The 21,771-nt window shown below is 50.7% G+C and overlaps 1 protein-coding gene across 1 annotated transcript in view; it reads left to right on the top strand.

The window, feature by feature from the left end:
* Positions 1-21,520, top strand: part of LDLRAD4 (low density lipoprotein receptor class A domain containing 4) — a 302,983-nt gene extending 281,463 nt beyond the window's left edge. Inside the window, 4 exon segments of the mRNA XM_081252967.1 lie at positions 6,284-6,435; positions 19,883-19,933; positions 20,969-21,436; positions 21,438-21,520. Coding sequence (XP_081109093.1) covers positions 6,284-6,435; positions 19,883-19,933; positions 20,969-21,436; positions 21,438-21,500 — 734 coding nt within the window. The 3' untranslated portion in view covers positions 21,501-21,520.
* The last annotated feature ends 251 nt before the right edge of the window (positions 21,521-21,771 follow it).

The following is a 21,771-nucleotide window of genomic DNA, read 5'->3' as shown; positions in this document are numbered from 1 at the left end:
GCCCTGGGGTCTCCACGTCCCTGTAGGTTCCAGCACTTGGGGGAGTGATGGGGGTGCTGCCATGGGGGGTGGGGACAGCAACCCCAGGTCTTGTGACATCACCGTGTTTTGTGTGATGCCTCCTCTGAGTGTGGCCGAGGTGTCCGCCTGCCCCCCACCCCATTATCAGGGCTGTAAGGGCATAACTATACATCTGGGGCTTCAGAGTAGTTAAATGTTGAGAAGAGGGCGTGTGTGGAGGATGACGCATTCGTTGGGGGACAGGCCTCGTGGAATGGATGGGGGGTCCACCCTCCCGAAAGCAGAAGCGATTGTTGTGTTGGGGGCCTCAGGCAGCAGAAACAGGCCCCGCGTTCTTTAAAAATAGCCCAGACACTCGTGCCTCTGGCAGAGTCAGCCCAGCTCCTCCCTGGACGATGTGCTTCTCTTGCTGCTGGAATTCTCCACGCAGCCTGGAGTTTCTTGGAGACGTTTCCATAAAAATAGGGAGATGCCATCATCACCTTGTCCCTGTCACTGTGAGAGATGAAATCAAGGTCTGAGATGTCTTCCTGTGAACTTGAGACGCGATGCTGTAAAACCCCTGGTTGGGTGGCAGTGACTCATCACTACAGCGTCATCAGCCTACAGGCCCTGGAAAGCAGGGGGCATGAACATTTGACTTTGGTCTAAACGTCTTCCCTTGGTGGCCTGCTTTTTGGCGTCCTTCTGCTGACATCGGTAGCTGTTGGAATCAAGAACTGCCCAGTGGGCTGTGTTCAGACTCCATTTGGAAAATTTGGAAACCCTGAGGGATTCTGTTACTTTCTCAGAATGCTATGGTTCCTGTATACTTGTTTTAATGGTTCTTCCAGAATTCATTCTCTTCTTCCCCTGGCCTCCCCACCCTTGCTCTCTGTGTACCCCCATTGCACGTCCCTCCCCTGTCACATCCTGCGGGGCTGGGCGCGGGGGACAGGGTAGGAGAGGCAGCAGGGCCCCACCTGCCACACTTCTGTGTCGCCCAGGCCTAGGGCTGGGCGCCCCCTCGGGTCTCGGGAAGCCGTGGTGGGCTCGAGTCTGTCCCATGGGTGCAGCTCTTCAGGGCCTGTTGGGAGTTCCCCAGGGGGCAGGTGACAGGCCTCACCGCACCTTCTGCAGCGCTGTGCACAGCCGGCACCCTGGGCCTCCCGGGCTGGGGGGAAATTGGGAATAAATGAATGCGGTGTGAGGCGGCGGGTGTGTGTGTGCGCCCGCGTGGGGAAACTGCTCCTGAGGAGGGCGGTGGTCTCAGAGGACGCGGGGAGCCCTGACTGCAGTCCAGGGTGTGGCTGGGCTTCGGGCCCCAGAAGCCCTGCAACGTCTGTGGCTGAGACCAGAAGTGAGAAATCTGGAGACGACACCATGATGAACAGGTGTGCTGAATTTCATCCGATTCTTCCATTCAAAAGTGGGGAATGCAGGGCTTTGTTTTTGTTTTTTAATGTGAAGCTTCTCTAATTGTCCTGTGGAAGTTATTTTCTTGAGAAGGTGTAAAATCAGGCCGTTGGCGACAGAGCCACATCCGGGGGCTGGTAAACACTTTGGGGCTGAGTGCCTCTGAGCCGTCTCCACAGCGGGGTGGCGGGAGGGGGAGAGGGGCTCAGGAATCGTGAAGGAAGAGGGGACGGGAGTCACTCATCTGTCACTGTTACTACAGAATGTATGTGGGGGTAGCAGCTGGCTTTGGGGGTCTCTAAGCCCCTTCCCACCTACCATCCCAGCTTCAGATGTCCTGCCATGTGTGGTCTTTACATAGTTCGCCTTTTATGAAGTGTTTTTAGTAGGATGTTCCTGCTTAAAGTGAAGGAGGCCGTGGGAGGACAGGGGTGCCCACATACCCCCTGCTAAGCTCAGAGGGGCTGTTGGTAGCACAGGAACTGGGTCTGGATGACACCATGCTTCTCCCCAGGAACCATCTCTGTTTCCTCCAGTTTTCACTCTGGACCACTCTTGCGGGGAAGGGAGGGGGAGTATGTGTGGCCCCAAAGAAAGTAAGGCCCTCGCACTTTCCAGTCGTTAGCGTTTGAAAAAGCAGTCTGTTTCCACGGACTGGTTCACCCAGAGTTCAAAGTGAAGAGCTTCTGTCACCCAGGGCTGCTGGCCTCAGCTAGTGGCGCCCTGGGGGCCGGTTCCTGCCATCCTGTGCCCGGGCTCCCAGGAGCTGCTCCGAGCACATCTCGAGTCCCGGCGTTAACGTTTGTACTAGAGGGCCTGTCATCAGTCTGTGTGGACCACCCGTCCTCCAGCTGTGGCCACAGGACCCCCAGGGACCCCAAGACCCTCCCAGGGGTCAGTGAGGCGAGACCTCCTCCTTGTACCTCAGCCACATGTCCCCGCCGGTGCAGGTGAAGCAGAGGGGAGGCCACTGGGAGTAAAGAGGTGGGCATGTGTGAAGTGTGGCAATGGGAAGTTATTTTGTTACATGTGTTAACATGTGGTGAGTTTATTTTTTAATGAATAAATATTTAACATCTTCAAGTTTTAATTTCAAATATGGTAAATACTGGTAGACGTCATCCACACAGAGGTCTTTGGGGTAATTGGTCATGTTGAGGTACAGAGCAGCCCTGGGACCAAAGCCCTTGAGGGCGGCTGGTCTCAGAGCAGGAGGGGGGGTCTGGGGAGGAAGCTCTGCCAGTCTGGACACGTGGGGGGACACTTCTGCTGCTGGTGCCTCAGCAGGGATGCGGCAGGGCCCAGGGCCCAGGGCACGCCGACCACAGCCTGAGAGCAGGTGGTTCCCTTTGAAAGAAAGGTGGGAGCTTCTATACAGTTTCCCACAGCTGAAGTCTGTCTTCCCCTTACTTGTGCTGAACGTTTTAGTTTGGTGTTAGATCAGAAGATTCATGCCTGTCAGACAACATAAAGGGGTCTGCATGCTGCTGTCTCAGACCAGAAGAAGTAAAGTCCAGAGCAAATAAAGATCTGAACAGAAAAATCTCAGAAGAAAAATATGTTTAGAATACTAGAGAGAAGACGTTCCTAATCAATGGGAAGCTTAGAAGCCATAAAGGAAAAAGACTGCGACAATATTTGATGACATAAAAATTAAAAAAAATTATATCATCTACAGAGAAACTCATACCAAAGTTTAAAGAAGTGACAGACCAGGAGAAAATATTTGCAACACATGTAGCGGATAAAGATTTATAGCCATAATATGTAAAGACTGCTTACAAATAAAATAAATGAGAAAACTACAAATAAACTAATTATAAACTAGTATTATGAAAAAGAAAAATACAAACTTACTAGTAATCATAGGGAAGGATCACAATCACTAGTAACCAGAGAAATACAAATTAAAACAAGATACGTGTTTTTGCCCATCAGATTAGTACACGAGGAAAGGACCGAGGGTCTGGGGCCATGAGGCAGGAGACACCCTGCCCCCTCCTTGACAAGAGGAGCATTTACAAGGTTGTATCAGTTTTTGGAATTTTTTCGTAGGGATGCTTACAAATGTGGGTCACACACAATCTTTTGGTCATGGTAGAAAAAAAAAAAAAAAAGAACCCAACCACCTAACACCCATCGCTTGGAGAATGCAAGTCCCAGTGTTCTGTGTTTAGGAACCAGCGGCACCACAGGGAATGAGGTTGGTTTACGTATTTTCTTGTTTAAAGGTGTCTGTGATGTATTGAGTGGAAAAAAGAACAATATATTTGTACAGTGATTCCATTCATTAAAAAGAAGAAAGCCCTTATTCAATAGGCAACACACAGATACACACAACGGGTGAATTGTTTCTCGGACGGCATAGGCGTTGGGGTCGCAGTGAGAGCTGCCGGCCTGTGCAGGGGAACTTACACGTTACACACTATTTCCATCTATGTTCTTTGAATTTTAAAGAAGTCTTCATTATTTTTATAATAAAAATGCTTTTCAAGTGAAACAAAACAAATGTGCTAGAATTATGAAAATGTAATTTGATTGTTTTGCTGCAAATGGTCATCTGCATAGCCTTCCATATTCAGGAAAAGATGACCTAGAATGACATCCTCCAAGTGAAGAATTAACACGCAAAGATGTGTGCGGGGCCCCTCGCCGTAATCGTCATCCAAAAAGCAAAGCACTTTTCTTAAGAAGAGGAAACATTTGTCAATTCCAGGGCATGATTTAACCTGAAAGGTTAAACCTGAAACTTGTCAAGGCAAGTTTTGAATACTCTGCTGTTCATTCACAAAATAAAAATAAAAGTTGGTAAAACAAAGCATTATTTTGGGTTCAGTCTTCATGCTGCATTAGTCGCCCTTGACTCCCTGCTTCTTATCTGCTTGTCCCTGGAGCAGGGGTCTGTGGGTTGGTGGCTCACCCTCCATTCATCTCCTGAGATGCCCCCTTGTTCTTGGCAGCCAGGGCGGGCCTCACCCCTGCCTGCGGGAGCCGTCCTCTACGTGGGCACCTGTGCAGTGGGCTCCAGAGCCTGTCCTCAGTCCACCTCTTCATGATGACACTGGGCCTGCCCATGCCTGATGCCAGGAACACAAGGTGATGGAGGCAGGTCCCTCATCGCTTACACACACAGCCTCATCCTGTGTCGTCGATGACGAGGTTTGGGGTCCAGATGCGTGGGCACCTTGTGACACAGGGTGTCCTGGACATGGGACAGTTGTCTGCAAAGGCAGGCGGTTGTGAAGACGTGTTTCTCCCTCACAGATGTGTCACACACCCCATAGCATGTGAGGATAAACGAGGTCACGCTGGTGTCTGTACCCCAGCTGCAAAGTCCCAGCCTAGACCCTCCGACAGAGAGTGATTTCAGTTTCCTGGAGACTCCACCTTGAAGATTCTGATTGTCCCTGGGAGGTACTTGGGTGGCTCCCTGGGGGCTTCCTCCCCAGAGGAAGTACAAGCGCAATCTCCTGCCCATCAGCCACGAGGACTCTGGGCATCCAGAGCAGAAAGCTACGGTGGGGAGCCCAACGTGTGGGCCCAGCGGCCCTGCCCCTCCTGCTGCTGGGGCTTTGCCTCCCACACCTGCTCAGCCTCCAGCCAGGGGTGCGTCCAGCACACCCGCCTGGGCCCTGCTGCTCCCCACGGCCTCACACTCACCATCTGTTCTGCAGCGCACCCCCTCCCCTGCCTGGGGCCACTGGCCTTCCCGCCCAGTCCAGCAGGCATGTTTGTAAGTCTTTGTCCATCAGGTGTGCGGGGTGGAGAGCCGGGGTGGAGGATGGCGCCACAGGACAGGACACAGTGGGATCCAGGAAGACTCTCCCTCTACCCCAACGGGGTGGATGTGGGGCGGCATCCAGCCCCTGCCTGCGTTGCGCAGGTGTGAGCCCGCACCTGAGAGCAGTGTACCCACTGGCCGGTGGCCTGAGCCCTGCTGTAACAAGAGGGTGTGCCGTGCGTGCACGTGTGTGTATCTACGTGTGTGTACATTCGTGTGCCCGTGTCCACATGTATGTGCATCCCAGGCAGCACCACCGCAGACAGGGCTGTCCCCCTCTCGCCCTTCCTGCACTGTGCCCGCCCCCCGCCCCCTGCACAGCCACCTCCGCTCCAAGTGTGGGGAGAACGGGGCAGCACTTGGCCTGGCGGGAGCGGGAAGTCTGGACTGACCTTGGCCCTGGGCTCCGCTTCTCCTGAGAAGCCTCTCCTCGAACTGGCACCCTCTCCTCGAACTGCCCGTGAAGGCGCCCAGTGGGGAGTGCGTGGTAGCGGTTTAGACGGGCTTCTGTAACGGTGCGGTCAGAACCCAGTGGTGCCACAGGGCTGGAGACCATGGAGATGCGTCTCCTCAATCACCTCCCCTGGTGGGGCCTTCGCAGAGTGGAGCTGGGGCTCTTTGTCAGCACACCTCCAGTGTGCTGCACGGCCCCTGCGTGGAGGTGCTTTGGGAATCATAGTTTCCACCCCCCTGGGGGTTGGGGGATCTGGCAGGGATGGGGCCCCAGAGCTTCTTGTGTCCCAGGAGATGGCACCCAGGAGCTGCCTGCCCTGGGAAGGTCCCTGTGTGGTGGCTGCCCGTGCTGTGCACACGGCTGGACCTGGTGTCCTGTGTGATACCGGCCCATCGCAGCGCAGCCCTTCGGGAGGTCCCGTGGGGCCAGTGGGACACACTCGACCAGGCCCTTCTCAGGACAGAACCGTAAAGATGAGGTCTGTCCGTTGAGCTGGGCCTCCCTCCATCACCTGCTAGCCACACAGCGGGGCTCTCGGGCAGCAGGCCTGGAGGAAGTCGTTTCTGTCCCAGGAGGGTCCGGGGAGCGGGGTGGCCCTAGGCCCAGCTGACGCACTCTCCTCTTCATCACAGCGGAGCTGGAGTTCGCCCAGGTGGTCGTCGTGGTGGTGGTGGTCACAGTGATGGTCGTGGTTGTCGTCTGCCTGCTAAACCACTACAGAGTCTCCACCCGGTCCTTTATCCACCACCCCGGGCAGGGCCGGAGGCAGGACGGGCCGCAGCCGGTAAGTGTGGGCTGAGCGGGGCCGGGAGCCTGGGTGCAGGATGGCCCTGGGCTCAGCGTGTGAATCCCACACACAGAATGCCCAGTCCGGGGGCCCGACCGTAAGGCCAGTCCCCGCCCGCACCCCCCCCCCAGCACGGTCACCACTGCCTGGACGGCAGTCAGCACACTCATTTCTGCTGCTCTGAACTCTATGGACCGTGCAGTCCCTGCCTCTCCACGTCTGGCTTCCTTCCCTCAGTGTCATACATGTGAATTCCATCCACGCTGGGATATGGTCCAGGGTCAGCGACGCATCCTGCATCCCCACCTACGCCCATGAGACGGGGGCTCAGCGGGGCAGGACAGGGAGGGGGTTGGGCCCTCTGGGGCACAAGGGTGGGAGGTTGTGTGGGCCTCACAGAACAGCAAGGCTCCTCAGGTTGGTTTTTTTTTTTTTTTTTTAATTCCTAGCTACTTCCTGCCCTGAATCACCGCCCTCCTCTGGGAAATAAAACACTGATATTCAGCTAAACTGCTCTGTGATCTAAGGCAGGAGCCCAGGGGCCATGGAAGGTTCAGGTCCAAGCTGGCTTTGCTGTCTGTGATTCCAGTGGCTGTCAGTGAGAGCTTGGGGACACTGAGTTTAAACAATTATATATTCTTGACTTCTGTGGTGGATGAAGGAGGCTGAATCCCCAAGCATGTTGGGACTAGGGCTGCCTGGTGACTGGCCTAGGGAGGCTGCCCTGAGTGTGGGGGCAGCTGTCCTGGGGTGACCCCCCCCCACTTCATCGGGGCCAGAGTCGCTCGGCCAGCCTTTGGGTCTGCTGTCCCCATGGGTAGAGCTGAGGTTTGCCCAGTGTCCTGTGTCCGTGGCAGGCAGAGCTGGGGGGAAGGGTGAGGCTGCTGTGTGCTGCCCCCGGACCCACAGGGACGAGATGGGTGCTGGGGGCTGTAGCTCAGCCCTGAGGAAGACACTCTCTCCCTCTGGCTTTCCCTCATCCTCTGCTGTTCCCTCCCTGCTGTGTTTCCTCCCTGCGGGCCCGTGCAGGGCAGGTGTGTCCCGAGGCTTGGGTTTTCCTTCTGATAAAATGGGAGTGTGGATACTGCTCACTGAGGTTTCACAAACTCATGATGTACTTTTACATGGTGACCAGAGACAGTTTAGGCGCAGGCCAGACCTCCATTTCATGTCTAGTCCAGAGGAGAAGCCTCACTCTCCTGGACAGGGACATAGATCCAGATCCCAGGAGCACTGGGGGTCACTGCCTGGGAACGGGCCCCCCACCGGGCTGGGCTTCTTGCCTCCCAAGTACCTCCTCCTCCCTCGCGGTTTCTAAGAGATGCTGCTTCCCTTCATCGGGCTCTGGGAGAGCAGTGTGATCCTTTCTTTCATACTCATTGTTCCTGACCAGGGGACCTTCAGCGATGTGGGGAGATGTTTTTGGCTGTCATAGCTCAGGGACGGTGTTGCAGGGATGCTCTGAACGTCCTCAGCTTATGGGGCGGCCCTGCCATCCTCCCTGGGGGCCCTTTAGCATGAGATGGGGATGCTGTTAATACACGTGGATCACATGGCAGGCTCGGGGGCATCAGCAGAGTGAAGAGAGCCCTTGCTGACAGCTCGGTGGGGGTGGGAGGTGTCCACAGGGAACCTGCCCCATCAGGCGGTTTTGGTCTGGGCTCTGCCTTCCTTTGCTCACTCTGTCAATCAGTGGATGTGAGCCTGGCACCCACCAGACAAGGAAGAAATGATGCAGCGAGCCCCAGCCTCCCCCCATCAGCAGCGCCCACCTGGCTTGGTGGTATTTTCTCAATCTTGAGGGAGGCCAAGGGGTCTCCAGGGGCCATTTGTGTGTGGGGAGGGGTGCACATCAGGAGGCCGTAAACCGTAGAAGGGTGTGGGGTGGAGCAGCTTCAAGGTGCCCTTCTGGGTGGCCCCCTGCCCTGCCCCCAGCATCCAACCAGCCTCTTCCCGAGGGGCTTAGAGGGGCAGGCTGCCCGTGGCCTTGTGTGGTTTGTGCTCTCCTAGGGAGAAGGTGGCTGAGGCTGGAGGTGCCTGGGGTCGCCGTTGTCAGGGTGGTTCCGTGTCTGCTTTCAGAGCATCCCAGGAGCATCAAAGGCCCGCATCCCAGGAGCTGCTGTGCCTGCTGTTTGGCAGCTGGTGGGTGTGGGGTGCCCCCTGCCGGCCTCACCATGGATGAGCATCCATGGCTCTGAGCCTATGCGTTGCTGGGACCCCTGCACTTCTGGGGGCCTTTTGGCCTGTTTGTTCCAGAACTGTGTGAGGTCTCCATGACCATGTTAGTAAAAAGTGTGTTTATTTTAAACTGCTATGAGAAGGGCTGGGCATCTAATTTGTCAGCTTCTAGGTGATCTGGCTTAACACTATTGGTTAAGGTTACCTTTATGTATTTCCTATGTTAGACTTGATAGTCAAGATGGAAAAATACAGGACAGTAGTTGGGATTTTTTTTTTTTTTTTTTTTTTGGCTGCGTCAGGTCTCAGTTGCGGCACTCGGGATCTTTGTTGCGGCACGCGGGCTTCTCTAGTTGTGACACATGGGCTCTAGAGTGCGTGGGCTCTGTAGTTGTGGTGCACTGGCTTAGTTGCTCTGCAGCATGTGGGATCTTAGTTCCCTGTCCAGGGATCGAACCCACGTCCCTGTGTTGGAAGGCGGATTCTTAACCACTGGACCACCAGGGAAGTCCCTGGCTTTTGTTCTTGAGAAAGAGGCTGAACATGTAGATGTTCTGATGTGGTTGAGGAAACTTGACTCCCTCTCTGCACTAATGGGCTTTCCCTGGTTCCCAGGGAGAGTCCTCTGGAAAAAGGTGGGTTGGACCAGTTGCCCCTTTGGGCCCCGTTTGCCCTGATTCGGGGGGGTTGCTTTGTGCAGTCACAGCCCCTTCCTCACGTGGCCCCTTGCCACCTCCAATGCCTGTGGGAGGACACACTTCTGTGCCAAGGGAGGGACGGATGGAGTCTGTGTTGGCCGAGGCCAGTCAGCCTGCATCACCACAGCGTCCCTGAGACACCATTCCAGGGGAGCAGGGGGATGGGATGGACCAGCCTGAATTTGGTGGAAGCAGCCACTTCTGGATGAAAATGAAAAAGAGTGATCCGCTTCAGTTAAGTTTCAACAAAAGTAAATGCTTAAATAGTGGCAGCAGCAGTGAGTGGGTTTGTGATAAAAAGCCGTATGTGTTCTTTCTGAGGGAGCCTTGCCTTAGTGTTTAGAGCCTGGCTTATGTGAGTTCGGAACTTTGAGACTGTCTAGGTTTCTTTTCATCATCTTAGACCACCAAGTAATAGGAAAACAATTAAAGGGCATAAATATTCCAGACGCAGCCCTGAGAGATGTTCACACACGTCGCTGGAGCCTTTCTTTCCCGAGCCGGGGAGGCCCGCATGGCCTTTTCTGACAGCCTTGCCTATAGGCCACCCCGTAAGGCCCACCAACCTGCCTGGACGGCGGGCAAGGCAGAGGTGGCTGCCCACCTACCAGGAACAGCAGAGGGACGGGAACGTTTTACTTAGTTTGAATCATATGAAATTGTGGGTGTTCAGCCATTTTGACCTATAAAAGCAGCAATTTCAATTTTAAAAATTAACAAAAGGAGTCATATCAGGCATTTCTTCATGACCAAATGCTGCAGGAATTAAATCAATTGTGAAAGTGCAGTGCCCGGCCTCCCTGGAGCCAGAGCAGCGCCTGGAGGGCAGTGGGTGCACCAGCCCCGTGGGGAGGGACGGGTCTGTGTTGCAGAAACTTGGGTGTGGGGCAAGTCCAGGTCCAAAGACCCTCCCTGCAGATGGCCAGACCTGGGCGAGGATGTGGCCAGTGTGTGTGTGGTTCCCCCCTCAGGGTATTTTGACAAAACTTGATCCAACTTGAAAAAACTGGGAGATTTCACGTAAAAATAGAAATTTACATCTTTCCTTGAAAAGTGAGCATATCGGCCACACTGGCCTGTATTCCTGCTTGGCTCCCCCAGGCCAGGGCTGCCAAGCAGCCTGTGCTCACCTTCTGCTGTGGTCTCAGCCCCTGCACGGGCCTCAGAGGTGGGCCGGTTTGCACAGAGGTGATGTATTTTGGAGCAAACATTCTTCTGCATTCATGCCTCTACCACAAAAATGAAAACAGAGATGAACCAAGGGGGCCACTGGCTTCCGAAAAATGGGGTAACTTCCTTGTGGAAGTAAAGATCATTCCTATGAGATGAGTGGTTCGGCCAGGTGAGGTGAGTCTGGGTCACGGGACAGTGTGTCCCGGGCCTGCTGACCAGTCCCGCGCTCGGAGCAGGGCCCTTCTCTCTGTGACGGGGTCTGGGCTCCTCTCCACTGGCCCGGACACCTTGCGAACCAGGGCCGGCAGTTCCGTGCAGGTGTGTTCTGGGGCCCCACACAGCTCACTCCCACTGTGGCTGAGAGCCCGGCAACTGCGCACCTGCCTAGTCTCATTTCTACCTACTTCAGCCTGTGTTAGGAAAGCATTTCTAAAAAATAGGAAGGAACCATTTTCAGGAAGGCGCAAGAAATGAGCCTGATAATGCAGGTGGAGCAGGCGAGTCTGTGACAGTCTGAGTGTAGCATCGGCTGGTCCAGGGCGCAGGCTCCCTGCAGCAGGTGGATTCTTGCTGAACTGTGAGACTGGGGGTGTTGCTGCCCACCTCATTTCATGAGCATTTCCAAGTGTCCAGGGGCCACAGGCAGCAGGTCAGGCCTCCTTTAAGCATCAAGCATGGGATCCTACTGTCTACCTTCTATTTGTCTCAGCAGGAGCGGGGCATTTGCAGACTGGCCATTTAAAAGGTTTTACCGTTGAAGCATTAGAAGATAAACAATTTTAACAGCTTGAAATGAGAATGTCTCCTTCAAGTAAGAGAAAGGAGGCCAAATTGCTGGCGAAAATTGGATAAGGATCCTGGGCCATAGCTGTTACACAGCAGAATCTCCAAGATCTTTAAAGCTAGTAACTTAGATCATCCTTCTGCTGTTGATGTTGCTCAGAAGACTTTTAAAATTACCTTCAAAGCTTACAGGTCATTTTTAGTAAAATTTTCAAGAGACATTTAAAAAAAATTCTCAGTGATGGTAAGCCTTCCTTTTTTTAATTTGTTCTCTGAGGCTGGCTTTGATTTTTGGTACCAGCCAAAATCCATTTAGATGTAGCTCATCAAGTTACTGATACAATTTTGGTTCAAAGTCAAACGTGACCATTAGTAAGGCTGATGCTGTTCACGCTACAAGCTGATGGTACAGAGAAAGGCCAGGAAGGACCCAGGAAGGGGGAGGTGGACAGAGGGCCTTGTCTGTGTTGTTAAGGCTCTTGTGATGAGGATGTGTTCATGCATTACTTTTGCAATTAAAAGACACACTATGCTCACATAAACTGATGCTGAAGACAGTTTCAATAACATTCTGAGCATCTGTAATCTACACGGTTGGTATTGTGACAAAAGTATGCTAAAATTAGATTTTTTAATAAAATTGATAAAAAATTTTATAAACAATTTTTAGTAACCTAAATAGGCATTAGCATTAATAATCTAATGGTAAAGTTTGTTTAGTTTGTTTTTACTTAGACCTTAAAAACTGGTGTGGTTTGTTCTGGGGGGAAAAAAAAAAGCTCTCTAAATTATCCTAATTCTGAGAGGCCCTTGTTGGGGAGGTGTGCAGGGCCGTCAGAGACTGCATGGGAGGTAGCTGGGATCCGGCTCTGTTGCTCCCCTACCAATTCTGAGACCGCGGGGAAGGCACTTGGCTTGTGCCGCTCACACGTGAAAGGAGGCTCACAGTGTGTGGTTCCACGTCGCCCTGAGCTTTCTGATTCCAGGCTGCTTTCTCTTGAAGCCTGATTGCTCACTCTCCCCCACCACCAGCCCCAGGAGGCATCACATTCCTCCTTTTCTGCTTGCTCTTAGGGGCCTGTAGGCCTCCCAGAGCTATTGATTGTTGTGGAAATATAAAGGATTCCCTTTCTTTTCTTCCCAGCAGAACGTCCTTCTTGATTTGTCTTTCTCTTAAGGGATGTACCCTAGATTGAGTAGAGTTGGGAGGGAAATAGTCTTGAGAAGTCTGATGATGGAATCCCAAGGAGGATAAAGGGGAAATGCTGGAGAGAAGAGTCATTGGCATCTAAGCTGTTACTGCTGTCTAGGGTGGAAAAGTCAGAACTAGTAAAGCATCTGGATGGTGGAGAAGTTGCCTGGGAAAAGGGAAGAAACAAGAGAAAAGTGATTTTATCAGAAGGCAAAGATGTTGCTGAATATCCAAACATCAGTTTTAGCTATGCTTTGAAATTCACCCTGGGAAAGGGAGTAAAATCGATTTTCAAATATTTGAGGCCATATGATATGTTCATTCACTGGGAGGAACCCTTGGGTAGAAGCCAAAATATCCAGCAATGGCCTTGCTTTACACAAACTGGCCATGTCACCTCCAGTGAGTCGTATACCCTCCTTGGGCTTCAGTTTCCTCCCATCCAAAATGAGGGAGAACTAGCTTAGATCGGAGACCTTTCAGACTGTTTTTGACCCCTCTGACCAAATGTATAGGAAACACATTTTACATCACAATCCACAATATTCACACGCAACTGAGGCAGAACTTTGACCAAACAGTACTTAAAATGTACTCAAGATGTTTTCTGTTTTATCTGTGGAATGCTGGCTGTGACCCACTTAAATTGATTTTCCAGCTAAGAGGCTGCAACTCAGTTTGAAAAACACTATATTGGGTCTTTCCAGTCCCCAAATCTGATGATCCCTGTGGTCCTTTGTGTGTGGAAAGGAGAGTTTAGCTGAGAGCTAAACCAAGAAAGTTCAGAGCATGGGGTGGTCTCACATGTGGTGGTCTCACATGTGGTGCCCAAGGGCCCAAGGCAGCAAGCAGGCTTCAGCCACAGCTCACAGCAGAAGCCCGTGAGTCATGGTCACAGATGACTCTCTTTCAACGCTATAAGCATTGTATCCTTTGGGTGGAAAAAGATCTAAGAGATACAGAAATAAAGATTATAAGAGTACTGTGAGCAACTGTATATCAACAAATTGAATAACCCAGATGAAATGGAAAGATTCCTAGAAACACACCCTACTAAGACCGACTCATGAAGAAATAGAAAATATGAATAGATCTGTAACTAGTAAGGAGATTGAAACAATAATCAAAAACCTCCCAACAAAGAAAATTCCTAGACTAGCTGGCTTCACTGGTGATTTCTACAAAACATTTAAAGAACTGACACCAGTCCTTTTCAGATTCTTCCCCAAAACTGAAAAGGATGGAACACCTTCTAACTCATTTTATGAGGCCAGCATTACTCCAATACCAAAGCCCCAGACAAAGACACAACAGGAAAAGAAAAACCAAAGACCAATATCCCATATGAATACTGATGCAGAAATCCTCAACAAAATACTAGTAAACTGAATTCAGCAGCATAATAAAAGGATTATACACCATGACCAAGTGGGGTTTATTCCTGGAATACAAGGATGTTTCCACATTATGAAATCAATCAATGTAATGCACCTCATTAACAGAATGAAAGGAAAAAAACTACATGATCATCTCATTGATGCAGAAAAAGTATCTGACAGAATTCAACACCCTTTCATAATAAAAACATTCAACAAACTAAGATAAAAGGAAACTACCTCAACATAATAAAGATCATCTATGAAAAGCCCACAGCGAACATCATACTCAATAGTGAAAGACTGAAAGCTTTCCCTCTCAGATCAGGAAAAAGGCAAGGATGCAGGCATGCTTTCACCACTTCTGTCCAACATAGTATTTATTATAAGTTTTAGCTAGAGCAACAAGGCAAGAAAAGGTATTCCGGTGAGAAAGGAAAAAAAGTAAAATTATCTCTCTTTGTAGATGACATGATCTTATGCGTAGAAAAGCCTAAACGTTCCAATTAACTAATAAACAAAAAGCTCCACTAGAACTAATAAATTCAGCAAAGTTGCAGGACACAAAGTCAGCCCCCTAAAATCAGTTGCATTTCTTTACACTTACAATGATCAATCCAAAAAGAAATTAAGAAAACAGTTCAATTTACAATAGTATCAAATAGAACAAAATACTTAGGATTTTAACTTAACCAAGGATATGAAGGGTTTGTACACTGACAACTATACAGCGTTGCTGAAAGAAATTAGACACAAATAAATGGAAGACATCTTGTATTCATCTTGTATTCATGGACCTGAAGACTTGATCCTGTTAAGATGTCAGTACTACCCAAAGCAATCTACAGAATCGGTGTAATCCCTGTCAAAATCCCAATGATGTTTTTCTGCAGAAATAGAAAAGCCCATCCTAGGGCTTCCCTGGTGGCGCAGTGGGTGAGAGTCCACCTGCCGATGCAGGGGACACGGGTTTGTGCCCCGGTCCGGGAAAACCCCACATGCCGCGGAGCGGCTGGGCCCGTGAGCCATGGCTGCTGAGCCTGCGCGTCCGGAGCCTGTGCTCCACAACGGGAGAGGCCACAACAGTGAGAGGCCCGCGTACCGCAAAAAAAAAAAAAAGAAAAAAAAAAGCCCATCCTAAAAATCCTTGTGCTATCACAAGGAACCCCCATCCCCACCTACAGCCAAAATAATATTGAAAAAGAATAACAAAGTTGGAAGTTTCACACGTCTTGATTTCAAAAGTTACTACAAAGCTACAATAACAAAACAGTGTGGTGCCGGCATAAAGACAAACTTTTAGACCAACAGAATAGAATAGAGAGCCCAGAAATAAACTCTCCGATGTATGGTCAAATGATTTTCAACAAGGGTGCCAAGACCATTCAAGGAAAAAGGACAGTCTTAAAAAATGGTGTTGGGGGGCTTCCCTGGTGGCGCAGTGGTTGAGAGTCCGCCTGCCGATGCAGGGAACGTGGGTTCGTGCCCCAGTCCGGGAGGATCCCGCATGCCGCAGAGCGGCTGGGCCTGTGGGCCGTGGCCGCTGGGCCTGGGCGTCCGGAGCCTGTGCTCCGCAGTGGGGGAGGCCACAGCAGTGAGAGGCCCGCGTACAGCAAGAAAAACAAAAACAAAAAACAAAAAAATGGTGTTGGGAAAACTGGATATTCACTACAAAATAATGACATTGAACCCTTATCTGCTACCATATACAAAAAATTAATTCAAAATGTATCAAAACCTGAATGTAAGAGCTAAAACTATTAAACTCTTAAACAATAGGGCAAAAGCTTCATGATGCTGGATTTGGCAATGATATCTTGGATCTGACACTAAAAGCACAAGCAACCAAAGAAAAAAATAGGTAAATTGGACTTCAAAAATTAAAAATTTAAACTTGTCAAAGGACACTATCAAGAGAGTGAAAAGGCAACTCGTAGAATGGGAGAAAATATTTGCAAATCAGGTATCTGATAAGGGATTAATATCCAAAAAATATAAAGAACATGTACAACTCAGCAACAAAATAAGTGAACCTAATTTTAAAATAGGCAAAGGACCTGAGTAGGTATTTCTCCAAGGAAGATATACAGATGGCCAATAAGCACATGAGAAGAGCTCAGATCACTAATTGTGATGGTTAATTTTATGTGTCAACTTGACTGAGCTAAGCAATGTGTCTATGGGAGTAATTCCCGAAGAGATTACCATTTGACTCAGTAGATGGAGTGAAGAAAATCTGCCCTCACCAATGTGGGTGAGCATCATCCAATCCCTTGAGGACCTGAGTTTAAAAAAAAAAAAAATGGAGGAAGGGCAAGTTCTTTCTTTCTCTCTTTTCTTGAGCTGGGATGTCGATTTTCTCCTGCCTTTGGACATCAGAGCTCCTGGTTTTTGGGTCTTAAGAGTCCAAGACATATACCAGTGGACACCCCCCCCCCCCCCCAGTTCTCAGCCCTTTGTATTTGGACTGAATTTTACCCCTGGCTTTTCTGGGTCTCCATCTTGCGCAGAGCAGATTGTGGGACTTCTCTGCCTCCAGAAACATGCAGCCAATTCCTATAATCAATCAATCAATCTCCTATTGGTTCTGTTTCTCTGGAGAACCCTGACTTAATACACTAATAATACACGAATCAAAACCATAGTGAGAGGGGCTTCCCTGGTGGCACCGTGGTTAAGAATCCACCTGGCAATGCAGGGGACACAGGTTCAAGCCCTGGGCCGGGAAGATCCCACATGCCACGGAGCAACTAAGCCCGTCCACCACAACTACTCAGCCTGCACTCTGAAGCCCGTGAGCCACAACCACTGAAGCCCACGTGCTTAGAGCCCATGCTCCGCAACGAGAAGCCACCACAGTGAGAAGCCTGCAAACCGCAACGAAGAGTAGCCCCCGCCCGCCACAACTAGAGAAAGCCCGTGCTTAGCAACAAAGACCCAACTCAGCCAAAAATTAATTTTTTTAAAAAAACCATAGTGAGATGCCACATCACACCCACTGGAGTGACTATTAGCAAGAAACCAGAAAATAACAAGTGTTGGCAAGGATGTGATGAAATTGGAACCGAAATGGTACCACTGCTACGGAAAACAGTAGTGGTTCCCCCCCACCCCAAATTAAATACAGAATTACCGTATGATCTGGAAATTTTACTTCTGGGTGTATCCTCAAAAGAATGAAAAGCAGAGATTCAAAGAGATATTTATACACCCCTGTTCATAGCAGCATTCTTCATGATAGCCAAAAAGGGGAAACAACCAAGATATCTATGAATAACAAAATATGGTATGTACCTACAATGGAGTATATTAGCCTTAAAAAGGAATGAGATGCTGACACAGGCTGCAACATGGATGAATCTTAAAGACATTATGCTCAGTGAAATAAGGACAGTATTGTACAATTCCACTTAGACAAGGTTCCTAGAATAGTCAGATTCATAGAGACAGAAGGTAGAATGGTGGTCACCAGGGGCTGAGGGGAGGAAGGAATGGGGTGTTAGTATTCAGTGAGTATAGCGTTTTCAGTTTGGGAAGAAGACAAATTCTGGAGATGGATGGGGGTGATGGGTGCGTGGCAACGAGGATATACTTAATGCCACAGAACTGTATGCTTTCAAATGATTAAAATAGTAAATGTATAATTTACCACAACTTTAGAAAAGACAATTTTGATTTTCCACTCACCACCCAGCCCACAGAAAGTGCCAAATAGATTTAAAAGGAAAAAATCCAGTCATTGTGTTCCAGGCCTGCAGACGACACATCTGGATCGTTGGGATCATAAAGACAAACACTTGGAAGAGCACGTGATTTTTTTATCTTTAATGCAGACGCTTTATCTTTAGTGTCAGGCAGATTCAACTTATGGGAAAATTTTCTGGCCACGTGGCTGTTTACCATTCAGAAGGAGGAAAATACAATGCAGATTCCTTGAGGGTAAAGGAACCTGAAAATGCACATCTTCAAGCCTGCGAGATCCGGAGTTGTCCTGTGTCCCTTTTTCAGAAGATGCAGATTCACTACTAGAGCCCCTCAGGGTGGCCCAAGGCTTTCGTGGGCCTGGGTCCTTGTGGCCATGCTCCCCGGGGCACCCACGGAGGCGTCTTCAGGGCTACCAGGGACGCAAGGGCGCCGGAGGTGCTCTGTGGATGCAACGCGGCATGAGGGAACAGTTCTCACAAGCAAACAGCTACGAAAGACGCAGTGTGTATGGGCCCACGTAGCCATACTAGCAAGATTTTGTTCCTGTTGCTCAAAACTCTGTGAGCTGCTATCTTATTTCCCAGCTTATTCCGTCGTGGTCAGAGGACCCAGCTTCCCGCGAAGGGTGGCGGGGCGGCCGGTCCCTCGTCTCGCACGGCTGTTCCTGGTGCACCAGAAGAGGCCAACCTCACGGCCTCCCCTCCGAAGCCTGAGCTCAAGGCAGCCGCCAGCGAGCAGCTGAGTCAGCAGCAGGGGCGGTGGCCAAGGGGAGGAGCGGAGGCTGTGGCGGTGCAGACCCTTCCCGTGACGATGGCCCCTGGAGAGGAGGGGGTCCCTGCAGAACCACAACATTCCACCTGAGCAGACCTGGAGGCGCCTGTCCGTCCCCGTCCCCCACCCCCCACCCCGCGACGAGCAGGCCGAGTGGCCAGAGAGGTCGGGAGGGACCAGGAGGGGTGGGGTCAAGAGGAGGGGCAGCAGGAAGCCTGGGAGGAGGCCGGGAAGCGCGTGGATTTAGAAACAGGTAGGTTGATGTGAACTTGGTGAAATACAGGATTGTGTGTGCAAGGCTTGGTGTGGATTTCTTTTAGGCATTTTTCCAGTTTTGCTAATTTCTAGGGAAATAAAGCCATTGAGGATAGTTATTACCGTTTTCAGAAAACGTGCTACTACCCCTCTTCTGGGTCCCTTCCTGCCCACTTCATTTGGTGCTGTGACAGGCTGCGCCCTGTGCTTTCATCTGCTGTTGCCAAGGGTGGAATTCTTAGGAATAGTGAAGGATGCTCTGTGCTGTTCTCAACGCAGGAGTGACATCTCCCTTGACGCAAAGCAGCATGCCTAGGGCTTGGACACCTGGTTAGAGCCACTCTGTCGCCGTTACATAGTTGTATAGTCAGATCTAGGGATGCCACCTGCTCACAGCGAGGGGGGCCGTGGTGGATGCCCACCTGCAAGGAGCAGGGGAGGTCGCTTTCACTTCTGAAGACCTGGGGCTGTTTGACCTCCCAAGTCTACCGGTGGGCACTTTGAGGTCACAGGAGGCCATGATGGCAGGAGGTCGTACGTGCACATTCCTGGGAATCCAAAAAATACAGGCACTTCTCTACCCCCCCACCCCGTTCTTCTCTTACTAGTCACAAAAGCCCCGCAGACCCTGCTATAGCCAACAATTGGGGTTCAAAAGGGATACCACACTGAAATGCTCTGTAGACAAGTTTATGGTGTTAGAAGTGATCCTTAATCATGCCTACTGTTTGCTCATCATCTTGTTGGTCTGGTTTTTTTTTTTTTTTGGTTGCGCTGGGTCTTAGTTGTGGCTCATCAGCTCCTTAGTTGCAGCATGCAGGCTCCTTTAGTTGCGGCACGCAAACTCTTAGGTGTGGCATGCATGTGGGATCTAGTTCCCTGACCAGGCATTGAACCCAGGCCCCCTGCAATGGGAGCGTGGAGTCTTAACCACTGCACCACCAGGAAAGTCCCTGGCCATTTTTGAAAGATTACTAAGCAACTAGATGTCAGGTTCCACACTCCTCATGAGCATTTGCACTGAGGAATCAATTCATGAGAAGATGCACAGAGGGCTGTGTAGTTTGGGGAACAGTCTGAAAGCCAACCGGTGTGGATGGGCACACCGTTCAAGGCTACTGTGGGGAGACCCGAACTGTTTGACTTTCCTGTGGCCATGACTCCTCTGGGAGTGCAGGTAGGTAACAAAAGGCTGGGGCTTTGTTGTTCCGGGTGTTAAACAGCCTGCGCTCAGCTGAGTGTCATCCCTTGGCTTTGGGTGCTGCTGAATGAGACTAATGATCTTCCTGTGATGTCCCCCACCCCCCAACCAGGAAGGGCGCCTGTGGCCTTCAGACAGATCTGGACCTCGGCCCACCTCAGAGGTAAGGGGTTGGACACAGGCGGGGTGTGGGTGGCAGGAGATGCGTAAAGGGGGAAGAACAAAATTGGTGGAAGGGTTGAACGTGTCAGCACAGACGAAGATCAAGGCCTGTGCCTGTAACTTGGCTTAAGAGGTGGGGGAGGGGTCTTCCCTAGACTCTCCCAAGGATTCTTTGTGCCTGGCCAGAGCTCCTTCCAGAAAACAGGTCGAGAATCCAGGATCTTCACTTGATGCCTTAGGCTGCTGATAATGAGGTGGTGGGTGTCAGTGTAGCTTATAAACATCACCGCTTGATTCACCCCATCTCTCAGTTTAATAGTATGACTGTAAAAATAACGTTTTTTGCCTTTAAGTTAAAAACATGGTGTGAGAGAAGTTGACGGATGTATATCTTTATACACATATGTCCTTTCTCTAGAAGAAAGTGAGATGGTGGAATATAGATGCGAAGTTATGCAAGAAAGAGAGTACCTGGATTCTTTTGGGGGAAAAAAAATCTATAATCATACTGACTTTGGAATATAAAAGTTTTCATGTCAGTTGTTCCATATTTTAAAGTAATTGATAGGGCAACAAGCTCCTATAAATAACTCATAAATTGACCCAATGTCTTGTACCTGCTCCAAGTACCATCCTGTGAAGTTACAACTTACATTTACAATGAAAATTCTCCACTCTCTATACTCCTCTGAAACACAGGAGTGGGGCCCGGAGAAGGTCACATGGTGGGCGGGCCGGGGTGGGGGGCTCCTGTATTCTCCTTGACCAGTGGGAAATGTACACAGTAACTCCATTAAGCCTACATTTTCAGGTAACGGCAATTATCCGTTGCTGAACCATCCTGGGTTTGGCAAGGTGAGTGATGTAAGTCGTTAGGAACGAAAAACCTCTGCTTTTCTGGAATAGCCTTTACATGTTTTTTGGGGGGGAAAGTTTTCAGATGGGTGAGAACAGACGTGAATTTCCTTGCTGCCATCACGTCCGTGGTCATCACCGTGCCAAGAACGTCTCCCAGGTGTTGCTCTTTTCCCTGCAGATCATGTATGCCCCGCAGTCCAGGAATGGGGGGACTGCCCCAACCTTTCTCCAGAGGGATCGGTTCAGCCGATTCCAGCCCACCTACCCCTACGTGCAACACGAGATCGACCTTCCCCCCACCATCTCCCTGTCGGATGGGGAGGAGCCACCTCCTTACCAGGGGCCCTGCACCCTGCAGCTCCGGGATCCCGAACAGCAGATGGAACTCAACCGAGAGTCTGTGAGGGCCCCGCCCAACCGAACCATATTTGACAGCGATTTGATAGATGTGTCCGTCTACAGCGGGGGCCCACGCCCACCCAGCAGCAATTCAGGCATAAGTGCCAGCACCTGCAGCAGTAACAGGAGGATGGAGGGGCCACCCCCGGCCTACAGTGAGGTGATGGGCCACTGCCTGGGCGCCACTCTCTTCCACCCCCAGCACAGCAGCACACACAGGGGGAGCAGACTGCCACTCCAGCGGGACGGCCCTGGGGGGCACCGAGCTGCCCGTCCAGGGCAAGGACAGGAAGCCCGGGAACCTCATCTGACCTGCGTGCATACCTGACTTAAGAAAGGAGGAGGGAGGTGGTGGCACTACTCCTCCATCCCCAGCACAGCAAGTTCAGTAAAACAGAATAATTCCTTCCACAGGAGCCGCATGCAGGCTGAAATAGGACAAACCTCCTCCAGTCTGGCCGCAAACGGTGTTCATCTGGGGTAGTGATAGGAAAGGGCAGGTTTTGGCAAAGGGTGGGCATGAGAATACAAAGGGGTGCTTTGAAGACATCATGAAATAAAACCCACAGAGGCATCTGACTT

This window comes from Mesoplodon bidens (assembly GCF_964165515.1).
Source record: "Mesoplodon bidens genome assembly, chromosome: 13".
NCBI classification, from domain to species: domain Eukaryota; kingdom Metazoa; phylum Chordata; class Mammalia; order Artiodactyla; family Ziphiidae; genus Mesoplodon; species Mesoplodon bidens.
This window is presented reverse-complemented; position numbering and strand designations above follow the sequence as displayed.